Here is a 14589-nt window from a genome sequence, read left to right as displayed (position 1 = left end):
GTAACTATATAACTATATAACTATGTAACTATATAGCTATGTAACTATGTAACTATGTAACTATATAACTATGTAACTATGTAACTATATAACTATGTAACTATATAACTATAACTATATAACTATGTAACTATATAACTATGTAACTATATAACTATGTATCTATATAACTATGTAACTATATAACTATGTAACTATATAACTATGTAACTATATAACTATATAACTAACTATGTAACTATGTAACTATGTAACTATATAACTATGTAACTATATAACTATGTATCTATATAACTATGTAACTATATAACTATGTAACTATATAACTATGTAACTATATAACTATATAACTAACTATGTAACTATGTAACTATATAACTATGTAACTATATAACTATATAACTATGTAACTATGTAACTATATAACTATGTAACTATATAACTATGTAACTATGTAACTATATAACTATATAACTAACTATGTAACTATGTAACTATATAACTATGTAACTATATGACTATGTAACTATGTAACTCTGTAACTATATAACTCTGTAACTATATAACTATGTAACTATATAACTATGTAACTATATGACTATGTAACTATGTAACTATGTAACTATATAACTATGTAACTATGTAACTATATAACTATATAACTCTGTAACTATATAACTCTGTAACTATATAACTATGTAACTATATAACTATGTAACTATATAACTAACTATGTAACTATATAACTATGTAACTATGTAACTATATAACTATGTAACTATATAACTATGTAACTATATAACTAACTATGTAACTATGTAACTATATAACTATGTAACTATATGACTATGTAACTATGTAACTATATAACTATGTAACTATATAACTATATAACTCTGTAACTATATAACTCTGTAACTATATGACTATGTAACTATGTAACTGTAACTATGTAACTATGTATAACTATGTAACTATATAACTATGTAACTATGTAACTATGTAACTATGTAACTATGTAACTATGTATCTATATAACTATGTAACTATGTAACTATATAACTATATAACTATATAACTATGTGAATATGTAACTATGTAACTATATAACTATATAACTATGAATATATAACTATATAACTATGTAACTATATAACTATATAACTATGTAACTATATGACTATGTAACTATGTATCTATGTAACTATGTAACTATATAACTATGTAACTATATAACTATGTAACTATGTAACTATATAACTATATGACTATGTAACTATGTAACTATATAACTATAACTATATAACTATGTAACTATATAACTATGTAACTATATAACTATGTAACTATATAACTATGTATCTATATAACTATGTAACTATATAACTATGTAACTATATAACTATGTAACTATATAACTATATAACTAACTATGTAACTATGTAACTATGTAACTATATAACTATGTAACTATATAACTATGTATCTATATAACTATGTAACTATATAACTATGTAACTATATAACTATATAACTAACTATGTAACTATGTAACTATATAACTATGTAACTATATAACTATATAACTATGTAACTATGTAACTATGTAACTATATAACTATGTAACTATATAACTATGTAACTATATAACTATGTAACTATGTAACTATGTAACTATATAACTATGTAACTATATAACTATGTAACTATATAACTATGTAACTATGTAACTATATAACTATGTAACTATATAACTATGTAACTATATAACTATGTAACTATATAACTATGTAACTATATAACTATGTAACTATATAACTATGTAACTATATAACTAACTATATAACTATGTAACTATATAACTAACTATGTAACTATGTAACTATATAACTATGTAACTATATGACTATGTAACTATGTAACTATGTAACTATATAACTATGTAACTATGTAACTATATAACTATATAACTCTGTAACTATATAACTCTGTAACTATATAACTATGTAACAAATACCATTTATATATAATATTGATCAAAAATTATCACAGATTTCAACAAATAAATAAGTAAATCCCATATATTTAAATATTGAATAAATGCGAACTCTAATGTGACATAATAAAAATGTGAATAAATCATCACCCCAATATAACACCCTATAAATAATAATAAAACCAATGATAATAATGAACATAAATATATATGGAAGTAATATACGAATCAGAATAATGAGATAAGACGCTACATATTGCCACCAATAGGCCGACAATACAATGTCAATACCCCCTGAATGTACACAAAAAATAAAAATACACAACAAATAAAAATAAACAACAAATAAAAATACACAAAATATAAAAATACTGTAATACCAAACATTGTACTGGACATTATAGGAACATCTGTGTCCTAATAATGATGCATTGTAGTCCAAGATTATAGCGGAGATCAAATCTAAGATGTCCATAACAAACTATGTGTCCTACCAATAAATATATTCATCAGTACTTATTGAACATATCAGGGGTGGACGTACCATATGTGTCACCTGTGAGGCTGCAAAGGGGCCAGTAGGTCAGGGGCCCACGAGCACCCCAAAAGCAGCTTCTCACCGTCTACCAGATTGTGTGTGAGGGATTGAGCTCATGACTTCCACGGCTCACACTTACTGGTGGATTATTAGCGGGGATCATATAGTCCGCCAGTTCTAGTCTCTGATAAATCTTAATCCCAGAGGTTCGGTAATCTGGACTGCCTACCTATGTGAATATCACAGAAGGTCAACAAAAAAAAAAAGAAAAGTTGATACAATTTAAACGATTAGAAAAGCACTTGTTTATAGACTTGTTTACAGACATTGAGCGCGGTTCATTGGGAGCATCACTAATCCTTCTCCCAAGACTATCTACTTGGCCCAGAATCCCACATCCAAACGGACGTTATACATAAAAGAGCCCAAAAAATAAGCAAGCACAGTCAAAAATCCTCAACAATACCACTTGTGTCCAAATGCACATAGGTGGAAAAAAAATGTGAAAAATTAAAATAATGTGAAAAACTTTCTAAATGCGGATGAGTAGATATTCTTGGTTATAGTCTCTTCTGGTGGTGGCCGTAGATATCACACTTTTCATTGGTCTTTCCGTTAGATATTGATGAGTGTCAGACTGAGAATGGAAACTGCCAGCAGATGTGTAGAAACACAGAAGGAACGTTCCAATGTTTGTGCCGGAAGGGTTTTCAGTTACACGTGGATCAACATCATTGTGTGGGTAAGAAAGGAGCTCGAAAACAAGCGGAATGACACTGTTATACCTGAGACGCATGAAGAAGTTTTATCCAAGAAAGCCGCAGCATGAATGATTCCGAGTATTTTCCTGATTTTACTTGATGCGGCTCATTTTTTGAGAACAGAGCCCAGTTTTTACCCCACAGACAGAGATGTTAAACTCTTAGCTGCCTGTTGCCTCCACTAGGGGGCGATGTGTATACAGTTTCTATTCAGTTTAATATAAACTGTTGCCCCCAGTGGTAATAATCTGCATTATAACACAAGGTGCACTTTAAAGTAATTCTGCACATTTTATCATCAGGTTGTTTTTAGGTCCAATATTCTGCGCTGAATAATTTCCTAATATATGTTTTTCTAATACAGAGCTCCAAATCCCCTTCAAAAAGATAGTTAAAAGATAAAATAATGTCTGCCTGCAGCTTCCACTACACGGAGCTCCATGTGTACTGTATTATTTTTGAGTTCTATGTATAATCAGTCTGCAGTGAGCTCCCCCTAGTGGTGGCTGCAGGCAGTGAGAATTTCATCATGTAACTATCTCTCTGCAGAGCTATGTATCAGAAAACCAAAACTTCGACCACTAGTAAGATATATTAAGAAATTGTTCTATCTAGAATTTTTAACCTATTTCTATAAAAAAAATAGTGTCTAAGGGCAGAAATTCACTTTAAGATTTTACTTTCAGATTTAGGAAAGAAACACAATTTTAAGCTACCAAGTATCTGGGGTAAAACCTGGGGCTGATAAGCTAGTTATTACACTACAGAGTGTGCAGGTTTCTGGGACAGTCCTGAATCGTTACTATTATAAGTCATACTGAATAAGCACCATGGCGTCGGTCCCCCTCAGGCACCATCTTACTCCTGTCATCTGCTTTTCTCAGATATTGATGAGTGCAAGATCGATAGCAGAGGCTGCTCCCACTCCTGTAATAACACCGCGGGGGGATTTGTCTGTCTGTGCCCTCCTCATCAGGCTCTGGCCAAGGATCAGCGGACCTGCATTAGTGAGTATATAAATAGGTGGAGAATGAAAACATGTTGACTGATGCGCTGCTCGGGTCACTTCTCCAGAACGTTCAGACTCTCTCTGATGTCCCTTCTGAAAAGTTAACAAGAATGATTTTATGCCACCAACCTCCCCCAATACCCTATGCAATTAAAAACTGAATATTCTTTGTCTTTCCAATCTCATTCTGACAGATATTACATCGTGCGTGGTGAATAATGGCGGCTGTGAACAGCGGTGCAGTGACCGGCTGGAGGGTGGCTTTCAGTGCAGCTGTCGGGTTGGTTACAAGCTCAGCATTGATGGAAGGACGTGTGATGGTGAGGAGGTAGAAGGACGTGTGATGGTGAGGGGGTGGAAGGACGTGTGACAGTGAGGATGTGGAAGGACGTGTGATGGTGAGGGGGTGGAAGGACGTGTGATAGTGAGGATGTGGCAGGACATGTGATGGTGAGGGGGTGGAAGGACGTGTGATAGTGAGGGGGTGGAAGGACGTGTGATAGTGATGATGTGGAAGGACGTGTGATGGTGAGGAGGTAGAACGACGTGTTGATGGTGAGGAGGTAGAACGACGTGTTGATGGTGAGGATGTGGCAGGTCGTCTGATAGTGAGGAGGTGGAAGGACGTGTGATGGTGAGGAGGTAGAAGGACGTGTGATGGTGAGGATGTGGAAGGACGTGTGATGGTGAGGAGGTAGAAGGACGTGTTGATGGTGAGGATGTGGCAGGTCGTGTGATAGTGAGGAGGTGGAAGGACGTGTGATGGTGAGGAGGTAGAAGGACGTGTGATGGTGAGGAGGTAAAAGGACGTGTTGATGGTGAGGATGTGGCAGGTCGTGTGATAGTGAGGAGGTGGAAGGACGTGTGATGGTGAGGAGGTAGAAGGACGTGTGATGGTGAGGACGTGGAAGGACGTGTGATGGTGAGGAGGTAGAAGGACGTGTTGATGGTGAGGATGTGGCAGGTCGTGTGATAGTGAGGAGGTGGAAGAACGTGTGATGGTGAGGAGGTAGAAGGACGTGTGATGGTGAGGAGGTAGAAGGTCGTGTGATGGTGAGGAGGTGGAAGAACGTGTGATGGTGAGGAGGTAGAAGGACGTGTGATAGTGAGAAGGTAGAAGGATGTGTGATGCTGAGGATGTGGCAGGACATGTGATGGTGAGGGGGTGGAAGAACGTGTGATAGTGAGGAGGTGGAAGGACGTGTGATGGTGAGGAGGTAGAAGGACGTGTGATGGTGAGGATGTGGCAGGTCGTGTGATGGTGAGGGGGTGGAAGGACGTGTGATAGTGAGGAGGTGGAAGGACGTGTGATGGTGAGGAGGTAGAAGGACGTGTGATGGTGAGGATGTGGCAGGTCGTGTGATGGTGAGGGGGTGGAAGGACGTGTGATAGTGAGGGAGTCGAAGGACGTGTGATAGTGAGGAGGTGGAAGAACGTGTGATGGTGAGGAGGTAGAAGGACGTGTGATAGTGAGAAGGTAGAAGGATGTGTGATGCTGAGGATGTGGCAGAACATGTGATGGTGAGGGGGTGGAAGAACGTGTGATAGTGAGGAGGTAGAAAGGACGTGTGATGGTGAGGGGGTGGAAAGACGTGTGATGGTGAGGAGGTGGAAGGACGTGTGATAGTGAGGAGGTGGAAGAACGTGTGATGGTGAGGAGGTAGAAGGACGTGTGATGGTGAGGGGGTGGAAGGACGTGTGATAGTGAGGGGGTGGAAGGACGTGTGATAGTGAGGGGGGAAGGACGTGTGATGGTGAGGAGGTGGAAGGACGTGTGATAGTGAGGGGGTGGAAGGACGTGTGATAGTGAGGATGTGGCAGGACATGTGATGGTGAGGAGGTAGAAGGACGTGTTGATGGTGAGGATGTGGCAGGTCGTGTGATAGTGAGGAGGTGGAAGGACGTGTGATGGTGAGGAGGTAGAAGGACGTGTGATGGTGAGGATGTGGAAGGACGTGTGATGGTGAGGAGGTAGAAGGACGTGTGATGGTGAGGAGGTAGAAGGACGTGTGATGGTGAGGAGGTGGAAGAACGTGTGATGGTGAGGAGGTAGAAGGACGTGTGATAGTGAGGATGTGGCAGGTCGTGTGATGGTGAGGGGGTGGAAGGACGTGTGATAGTGAGGGGGTGGAAGGACATGTGATAGTGAGGGGGGGAGAAGGACATGTGATGGTGAGGAGGTGGAAGGACGTGTGATGGTGAGGGGGTGGAAGGACGTGTGATGGTGAGGGGGTGGAAGGACGTGTGATAGTGAGGGGGTGGAAGGACGTGTGATAGCGAGGGGGGGAAGGACGTGTGATGGTGAGGAGGTGGAAGGACGTGTGATAGTGAGGGGGTGGAAGGACGTGTGATGGTGAGGGGGTGGAAGGACGTGTGATAGTGAGGATGTGGAAGGACGTGTGATGGTGAGGAGGTAGAAGGACGTGTTGATGGTGAGGATGTGGCAGGTCGTGTGATGGTGAGGATGTGGAAGGACGTGTGATGGTGAGGAGGTAGAAGGACGTGTTGATGGTGAGGATGTGGCAGGTCGTGTGATGGTGAGGGGGTGGAAGAACGTGTTGATGGTGAGGATGTGGCAGGTCGTGTGATAGTGAGGGGGTGGAAGAACGTGTGATGGTGAGGATGTAGAAGGACGTGTGATGGTGAGGAGGTAGAAGGACGTGTGATGGTGAGGAGGTGGAAGAACGTGTGATGGTGAGGAGGTAGAAGGACGTGTGATAGTGAGAAGGTAGAAGGATGTGTGATGCTGAGGATGTGGCAGAACATGTGATGGTGAGGGGGTGGAAGAACGTGTGATAGTGAGGAGGTGGAAGGACGTGTGATGGTGAGGGGGTGGAAAGACGTGTGATGGTGAGGAGGTGGAAGGACGTGTTATAGTGAGGAGGTGGAAGAACGTGTGATGGTGAGGAGGTAGAAGGACGTGTGATGGTGAGGATGTGGCAGGTCGTGTGATGGTGAGGGGGTGGAAGGACGTGTGATAGTGAGAGGGTGGAAGGACGTGTGATGGTGAGGGGGTGGAAGGACGTGTGATAGTGAGGGGGTGGAAGGACGTGTGATAGTGAGGGGGGAAGGACGTGTGATGGTGAGGAGGTGGAAGGACGTGTGATAGTGAGGGGGTGGAAGGACGTGTGATAGTGAGGGGGTGGAAGGACGTGTGATAGTGAGGGGGTGGAAGGACGTGTGATGGTGAGGGGGGGAAGGACGTGTGATGGTGAGGAGGTGGAAGAACGTGTGATAGTGAGGATGTGCCGGGACGTGTGATAGTGAGGGGGTGGAAGGACGTGTGATTGTGAGGGGGTGGCAGGTCGTGTGATAGTGAGGATGTGGCGGGACGTGTGATGGTGAGGAGGTGGCAGGACATGCGATGGTGAGGGGATGAAAGTTCCGGTGATAGTAAGGAGGTAGAAGGACTTGTGATGGTGAGGGGTAAAAGGTTTATGATGGTGAGAGGAGGTGGAAGGACGTGTGATGGCGAGGGGTGGAAGGACATCTGATGGTGAGGGGTAAAGGGTTTATGATGGTGAGAGGAGGTGGAAGGACGTGTGATGGCGAGGGGTGGAAGGACGTGTGATGGTGAGGGGTTGGAAGGACATGTGATGGTGAGGGTGGAATGGCCGGTGGTAGTCTGGAGGTGGAAGGATGTGTGATGGCGAGGGGTTGGAAGGACATGTGATGGTGAGGGGTTGGAAGGACATGTGATGGTGAGGGTGGAATGGCCGGTGGTAGTCTGGAAGTGGAAGGATGTGTAATGGCGAGGGGTTGGAAGGACATCTGATGGTGAGGGGTAAAGGGTTTATGATGGTGAGAGGAGGTGGAAGGACGTGTGATGGCGAGGGGTGGAAGGACGTGTGATGGTGAGGGGTTGGAAGGACATGTGATGGTGAGGGTGGAATGGCCGGTGGTAGTCTGGAGGTGGAAGGATGTGTGATGGCGAGGGGTTGGAAGGACATGTGATGGTGAGGGGTTGGAAGGACATGTGATGGTGAGGGTGGAATGGCCGGTGGTAGTCTGGAGGTGGAAGGATGTGTGATGACGAGGGGTAGGATTCTATAAGAGTGAAACATAACTGCCATCATAGTTGAACCCAGAAGGCCCTCCACCCTTTGGCAACTATAGGCATAACTATACGGGGTGCACAGGTAGTAATTGAACACAGGCCGTGGTGCCTGAGGGGGCCAAAGGCCCCACTACCTCATGAAAAGTCACTAGTATTACAAAAGTCACGTAGTAGGTAGGGGGCTCTGGTACTAATATTGAATTGGGGCCCAATAGCTGTAAGTTACCTGTCTGAATAGTTATATACTGGTGTAATGTAGAGCTACATATATAGTAATATTATCTAGAAGTGATCACAACACAGAGCTATGGAGAAGGGCCTAAATAGTAATATTATATAATAGTGGTCACACAGTAGTTATATAATAGTGCCCTCGCCATGACATTATATAATAGCGCCCTCACAATGACATTATATAATAGTGCCCTCACCATGACATTATATAGTAGTGTCCACACAGTGGTTATACAGTAGTGCCCTCACATGACATTATAAAGTAGTGCCCTCAAATGACATTATATAGTAGTGCCCTCATCATGACATTATATAGTAGTGCCCTCATCATGACATTATATAGTAGTGCCTTCACATGACATTATATAGTAGTCTTCTCACCATGACATTATATAGTAGTGCTCTCACCATGACATTATATAGTAGTGCCCTCACCATGACATTATATAGTAGTGCCCTCAAATGACATTATATAGTAGTGCCCTCACCATGACATTATATAGTAGTGCCCTCAAATGACATTATATAGTAGTGCCCTCACCATGACATTATATAGTAGTGCCCTCATCATGACATTATGTAGTAGTGCCCTCACCATGACATTATATAGTAGTGCCCTCATCATATTATATAGTAGTGCCCTCACCATGACATTATAAAGTAGTGCCCTCATCATGATATTATATAGTAGTGCCCTCACCATGACATTATATAGTAGTGCCCTCATCAAGACATTATATAGTAGTGCCCTCACATGACATTATATAGTAGTCTTCTCACCATGACATTATAAAGTAGTGCCCTCATCATGACATTATATAATAGTGCCCTCATCATGACATTATGTAGTAGTGCCCTCACCATGACATTATATAGTAGAGCCCTCACATGAAATTATATAGTAGAGCCCTCACATGACATTATATAGTAGTGCCCTCACATGACATTATATAGTAGTGCCCGCACCATGACATTATATAGTAGAGCCCTCACATGAAATTATATAGTAGAGCCCTCACATGACATTATATAGTAGTGCCCTCACATGACATTATATAGTAGTGCCCGCACCATGACATTATATAGTAGTGTCCGCACCATGACATTATATAGTAGTGCTTTCACCATGACATTATATAGTAGTGCTTTCACCATGACATTATATAGTAGTGCTCTCACCATGACATTATATAGTAGCGCTTTCACCATGACATTATATAGTAGTGCTTTCACCATGACATTATATAGTAGTGCTCTCACCATGATATTATATTGTAGTGCCCTCACATGACATTATATAGTAGTGCTCTCACCATGACATTATATAGTAGTGTCCTCACCATGACATTATATAGTAGTGCTCTCACCATGACATTATATTGTAGTGTTCTCACCATGACATTATATAGTAGTGCCCTCACATGACATTATATAGTAGTGACCTCACCATGACATTATATAGTAGTGCCCTTACCATGACATTATATAGTAGTGCCCTCACCATGACATTATATAGTAGTGCCCTCACCATGACATTATATAGTAGTGCTCTCACCATGACATTATATAGTAGTGCCCTCACATGACATTATATAGTAGTGAACTCACCATGACATTATATAGTAGTGACCTCACCATGACATTATATAGTAGTGTCCTCACCATGACATTATATAGTAGTGACCTCACCATGACATTATATAGTAGTGTCCTCACCATGACATTATATAGTAGTGACCTCACCATGACATTATATAGTAGTGCTCTCACCATGACATTATATAGTAGTGACCTCACCATGACATTATATAGTAGTGTCCTCAACATGACATTATATAGTAGTGTCCTCAACATGACATTATATAGTAGTGCCCTCATCATGACATTATATAGTAGTGCCCTCATCATGACATTATATAGTAGTGACCTCACCATGACATTATATAGTAGTGACCTCACCATGACATTATATAGTAGTGTCCTCACCATGACATTATAAAGTAGTGCTCTCACCATGACATTATATAGTAGTGCTCTCACCATGACATTATATAGTAGTGCCCTCATCATGACATTATATAGTAGTGCCCTCACATGACATTATATAGTAGTGCCCTCACATGACATTATATAGTAGTGCTCTCACCATGACATTATATAGTAGTGCTCTCACCATGACATTATATAGTAGTGCCCTCATCATAACATTATATAGTAGTGCCCTCACATGACATTATATAGTAGTGCCCTCATCATGACATTATATAGTAGTGTCCTCATTATGACATTATATAGTAGTGCTCTCACCATGACATTATATAGTAGTGCCCTCACCATGACATTATATAGTAGTGACCTCACCATGACATTATATAGTAGTGACCTCACCATGACATTATATAGTAGTGTCCTCACCATGACATTATATAGTAGTGTCCTCACCATGACATTATATAGTAGTGCCCTCATCATGACATTATATAGTAGTGCTCTCACCATGACATTATATAGTAGTGCCCTCACATGACATTATATAGTAGTGCTCTCACCATGACATTATATAGTAGTGCTCTCACCATGACATTATATAGTAGTGCCCTCATCATAACATTGTATAGTAGTGCCCTCACATGACATTATATAGTAGTGCCCTCATCATGACATTATATAGTAGTGCCCTCATCATGACATTATATAGTAGTGACCTCACCATGACATTATACAGTAGTGTCCTCACCATGACATTATATAGTAGTGACCTCACCATGACATTATATAGTAGTGCTCTCACCATGACATTATATAGTAGTGACCTCACCATGACATTATATAGTAGTGTCCTCACCATGACATTATATAGTAGTGCCCTCATCATGACATTATATAGTAGTGACCTCACCATGACATTATATAGTAGTGACCTCACCATGACATTATATAGTAGTGTCCTCACCATGACATTATATAGTAGTGTCCTCACCATGACATTATATAGTAGTGTCCTCACCATGACATTATATAGTAGTGCCCTCACATGACATTATAAAGTAGTGCTCTCACCATGACATTATATAGTAGTGCTCTCACCATGACATTATATAGTAGTGCCCTTACCATGACATTATATAGTAGTGCCCTCATCATGACATTATATAGTAGTGCCCTCACATGACATTATATAGTAGTGCCCTCATCATGACATTATATAGTAGTGACCTCACCATGACATTATATAGTAGTGCTCTCACCATGACATTATATAGTAGTGCCCTCATCATGACATTATATAGTAGTGTCCTCATCATGACATTATATAGTAGTGTCCTCACCATGACATTATATAGTAGTGCCCTCACATGACATTATAAAGTAGTGCTCTCACCATGACATTATATAGTAGTGCTCTCACCATGACATTATATAGTAGTGCCCTCATCATGACATTATATAGTAGTGCCCTCACATGACATTATATAGTAGTGCCCTCACATGACATTATATAGTAGTGACCTCACCATGACATTATATAGTAGTGTCCTCACCATGACATTATATAGTAGTGCCCTCACATGACATTATATAGTAGTGTCCTCACCATGACATTATATAGTAGTGCCCTCACATGACATTATAAAGTAGTGCTCTCACCATGACATTATATAGTAGTGCTCTCACCATGACATTATATAGTAGTGCCCTTACCATGACATTATATAGTAGTGCCCTCATCATGACATTATATAGTAGTGCCCTCATCATGACATTATATAGTAGTGCCCTCACATGACATTATATAGTAGTGACCTCACCATGACATTATATAGTAGTGCTCTCACCATGACATTATATAGTAGTGCCCTCATCATGACATTATATAGTAGTGCCCTCACATGACATTATATAGTAGTGCCCTCACATGACATTATATAGTAGTGCCCATAGTAATGGTATATGCTGTAATTGTGTCCCTATATACAAGGCCTGCTCCAGTGTTCTCTAGTCTACTATAGTGTAATGATTCTGATGGCTCGATCTCTGTTTGCCAGATGTGGATGAATGCGCAGACTTCACCCGTGGAGGGTGTCATCAGACCTGTGAGAACAATATGGGCTCCTATAGCTGCAGCTGCTACAAGGGATTCACCGTCCGCTCTGATGACCCCACCAAGTGCCAGCGTAAGGAGCCAACTTGTACAAGGCCACAATTACCTGTATCCCGGGCCCCGTCCAGGCGCCAATTTCTTGAGAATCTTCTAATATAATGAGGCTTATAATGTATCTGCTGCAGAATGTTAATCTATATACATATATATATATATATACCGTCCCTGCTCTGACCGTACTGTGCTATCATCTTAAAGAGGCTCTGTCACCAGATTTTGCAACCCCTATCTGCTATTGCATGTGATCGGCGCTGCAATGTAGATTACAGTAACGTTTTTATTTTTAAAAAACGAGCATTTTTGGCCAAGTTATGACCATTTTCGTATTTATGCAAATGAGGCTTGCAAAAGTACAAGTGGGTGTGTTTAAAGTAAAAGTCCAAGTGGGTGTGTTTAAAAGTAAAAGTACAACTGGGCGTGTTGAAAAGTAAAAGTACAACTGGGCGTGTTGAAAAGTAAAAGTACAACTGGGCGTGTATTATGTGCGTACATCGGGGCGTGTTTACTACTTTTACTAGCTGGGCTTTCTGATGAGAAGTAACATCCTCTTCTCTTCACAACGCCCAGCTTCTGGCAGTGCAGATCTGTGACGTCACTCACAGGTCCTGCATCGTGTCGGCACCAGAGGCTACAGATGATTCTGCAGCAGCATCGGCGTTTGCAGGTAAGTCGATGTAGCTACTTACCTGCAAATGCTGATGCTGCTGCAGAATCAACTGTAGCCTCTGGTGCCGACACGATGCAGGACCTGTGAGTGACGTCACAGATCTGCACTGCCAGAAGCTGGGCGTTCTGAAGAGAAGTGGATGATACTTCACATCAGAAAGCCCAGCTAGTAAAAGTAGTAAACACGCCCCGATGTACGCACATAATACACGCCCAGTTGTACTTTTACTTTTAAACACGCCCAGTTGTACTTTTACTTTTAAACACACCCACTTGGACTTTTACTTTAAACACGCCCACTTGTACTTTTGCAAGCCTCATTTGCATAAATACGAAAATGGTCATAACTTGGCCAAAAATGCTCGTTTTTTAAAAATAAAAACGTTCCTGTTATCTACATTGCAGCGCCGATCACATGCAATAGCAGATAGGGCTGCAAAATCTGGTGACAGAGCCTCTTTAAAGAATGATCGTATATTAGTTATTACATTACAGACTGCAATATTATAATCTCCTTCTCATCAGCAGTGACTGGAAGGGGTTAAACATTCATTTCAATCACTAATTTGCTCCTACTGTCTTATAGCGGTGTGTAACCCGCCATGCCAGAACTACGGGGTGTGTGTGGCCCCCGACACGTGTGACTGTCCTGCAGGGTATCCAGGGCCCGGCTGTTCAGGTATGTGGTCATTATATTATTATTATACACAGGACAGGTCGGGGATTTTTTTTGCTCCAGGCTCTGGAATCCATGGATCTGTATTTACTGCTGGCCTGGACTAATGTTAGACAGGTCTAGGAGCCAACAGAAAAAACACCCTGTAGGATCCACGCGACCCCACTGAGAACCAATTACTGCATTAGGGATGTGCACCCGTAATCTGAATAGAGTTGCCCAGTCATCACATGAAATAGTAAAAAATGTGTCTATTCCCAGTAGTCACAGCAGCTCCCCACTAGCCCCAGTAGTCACAGCAGCTCCCCGCTACCCCCAGTAGTCACAGCAGCTTCCCACTACCCCCAGTAGTCACAGCAGCTCCCCACTACCCCCAGTAGTCACAGCAGCTCCCCACTAACCCCAGTAGTCACAGCAGCTCCCCACTAACCCCAGTAGTCACAGCAGCTCCCCACTAACCCCAGTAGTCACAGCAGCTCCCCACTAACCC

At 41.2% G+C, this 14589-nt stretch overlaps 1 protein-coding gene across 1 annotated transcript in view; it reads left to right on the top strand.

Annotated features, from left to right (window-relative positions):
• LOC142696303 (uncharacterized) overlaps window positions 1-14589 on the top strand; it is a 69913-nt gene that overhangs the window by 16027 nt on the left and 39297 nt on the right. Inside the window, exons 9-13 of the mRNA XM_075847634.1 lie at window positions 3154-3276; window positions 4180-4302; window positions 4499-4624; window positions 12642-12770; window positions 14010-14102. Coding sequence (XP_075703749.1) covers window positions 3154-3276; window positions 4180-4302; window positions 4499-4624; window positions 12642-12770; window positions 14010-14102 — 594 coding nt within the window. The remainder of the gene's footprint in view (window positions 1-3153; window positions 3277-4179; window positions 4303-4498; window positions 4625-12641; window positions 12771-14009; window positions 14103-14589) is intronic.

This window comes from Rhinoderma darwinii, assembly GCF_050947455.1.
Source record: "Rhinoderma darwinii isolate aRhiDar2 chromosome 5 unlocalized genomic scaffold, aRhiDar2.hap1 SUPER_5_unloc_52, whole genome shotgun sequence".
Taxonomy (NCBI): Eukaryota; Metazoa; Chordata; class Amphibia; order Anura; family Rhinodermatidae; genus Rhinoderma; species Rhinoderma darwinii.
Note: the sequence above shows the minus strand (reverse complement) of the source record. Positions and strands in the feature narration are given on the sequence as shown.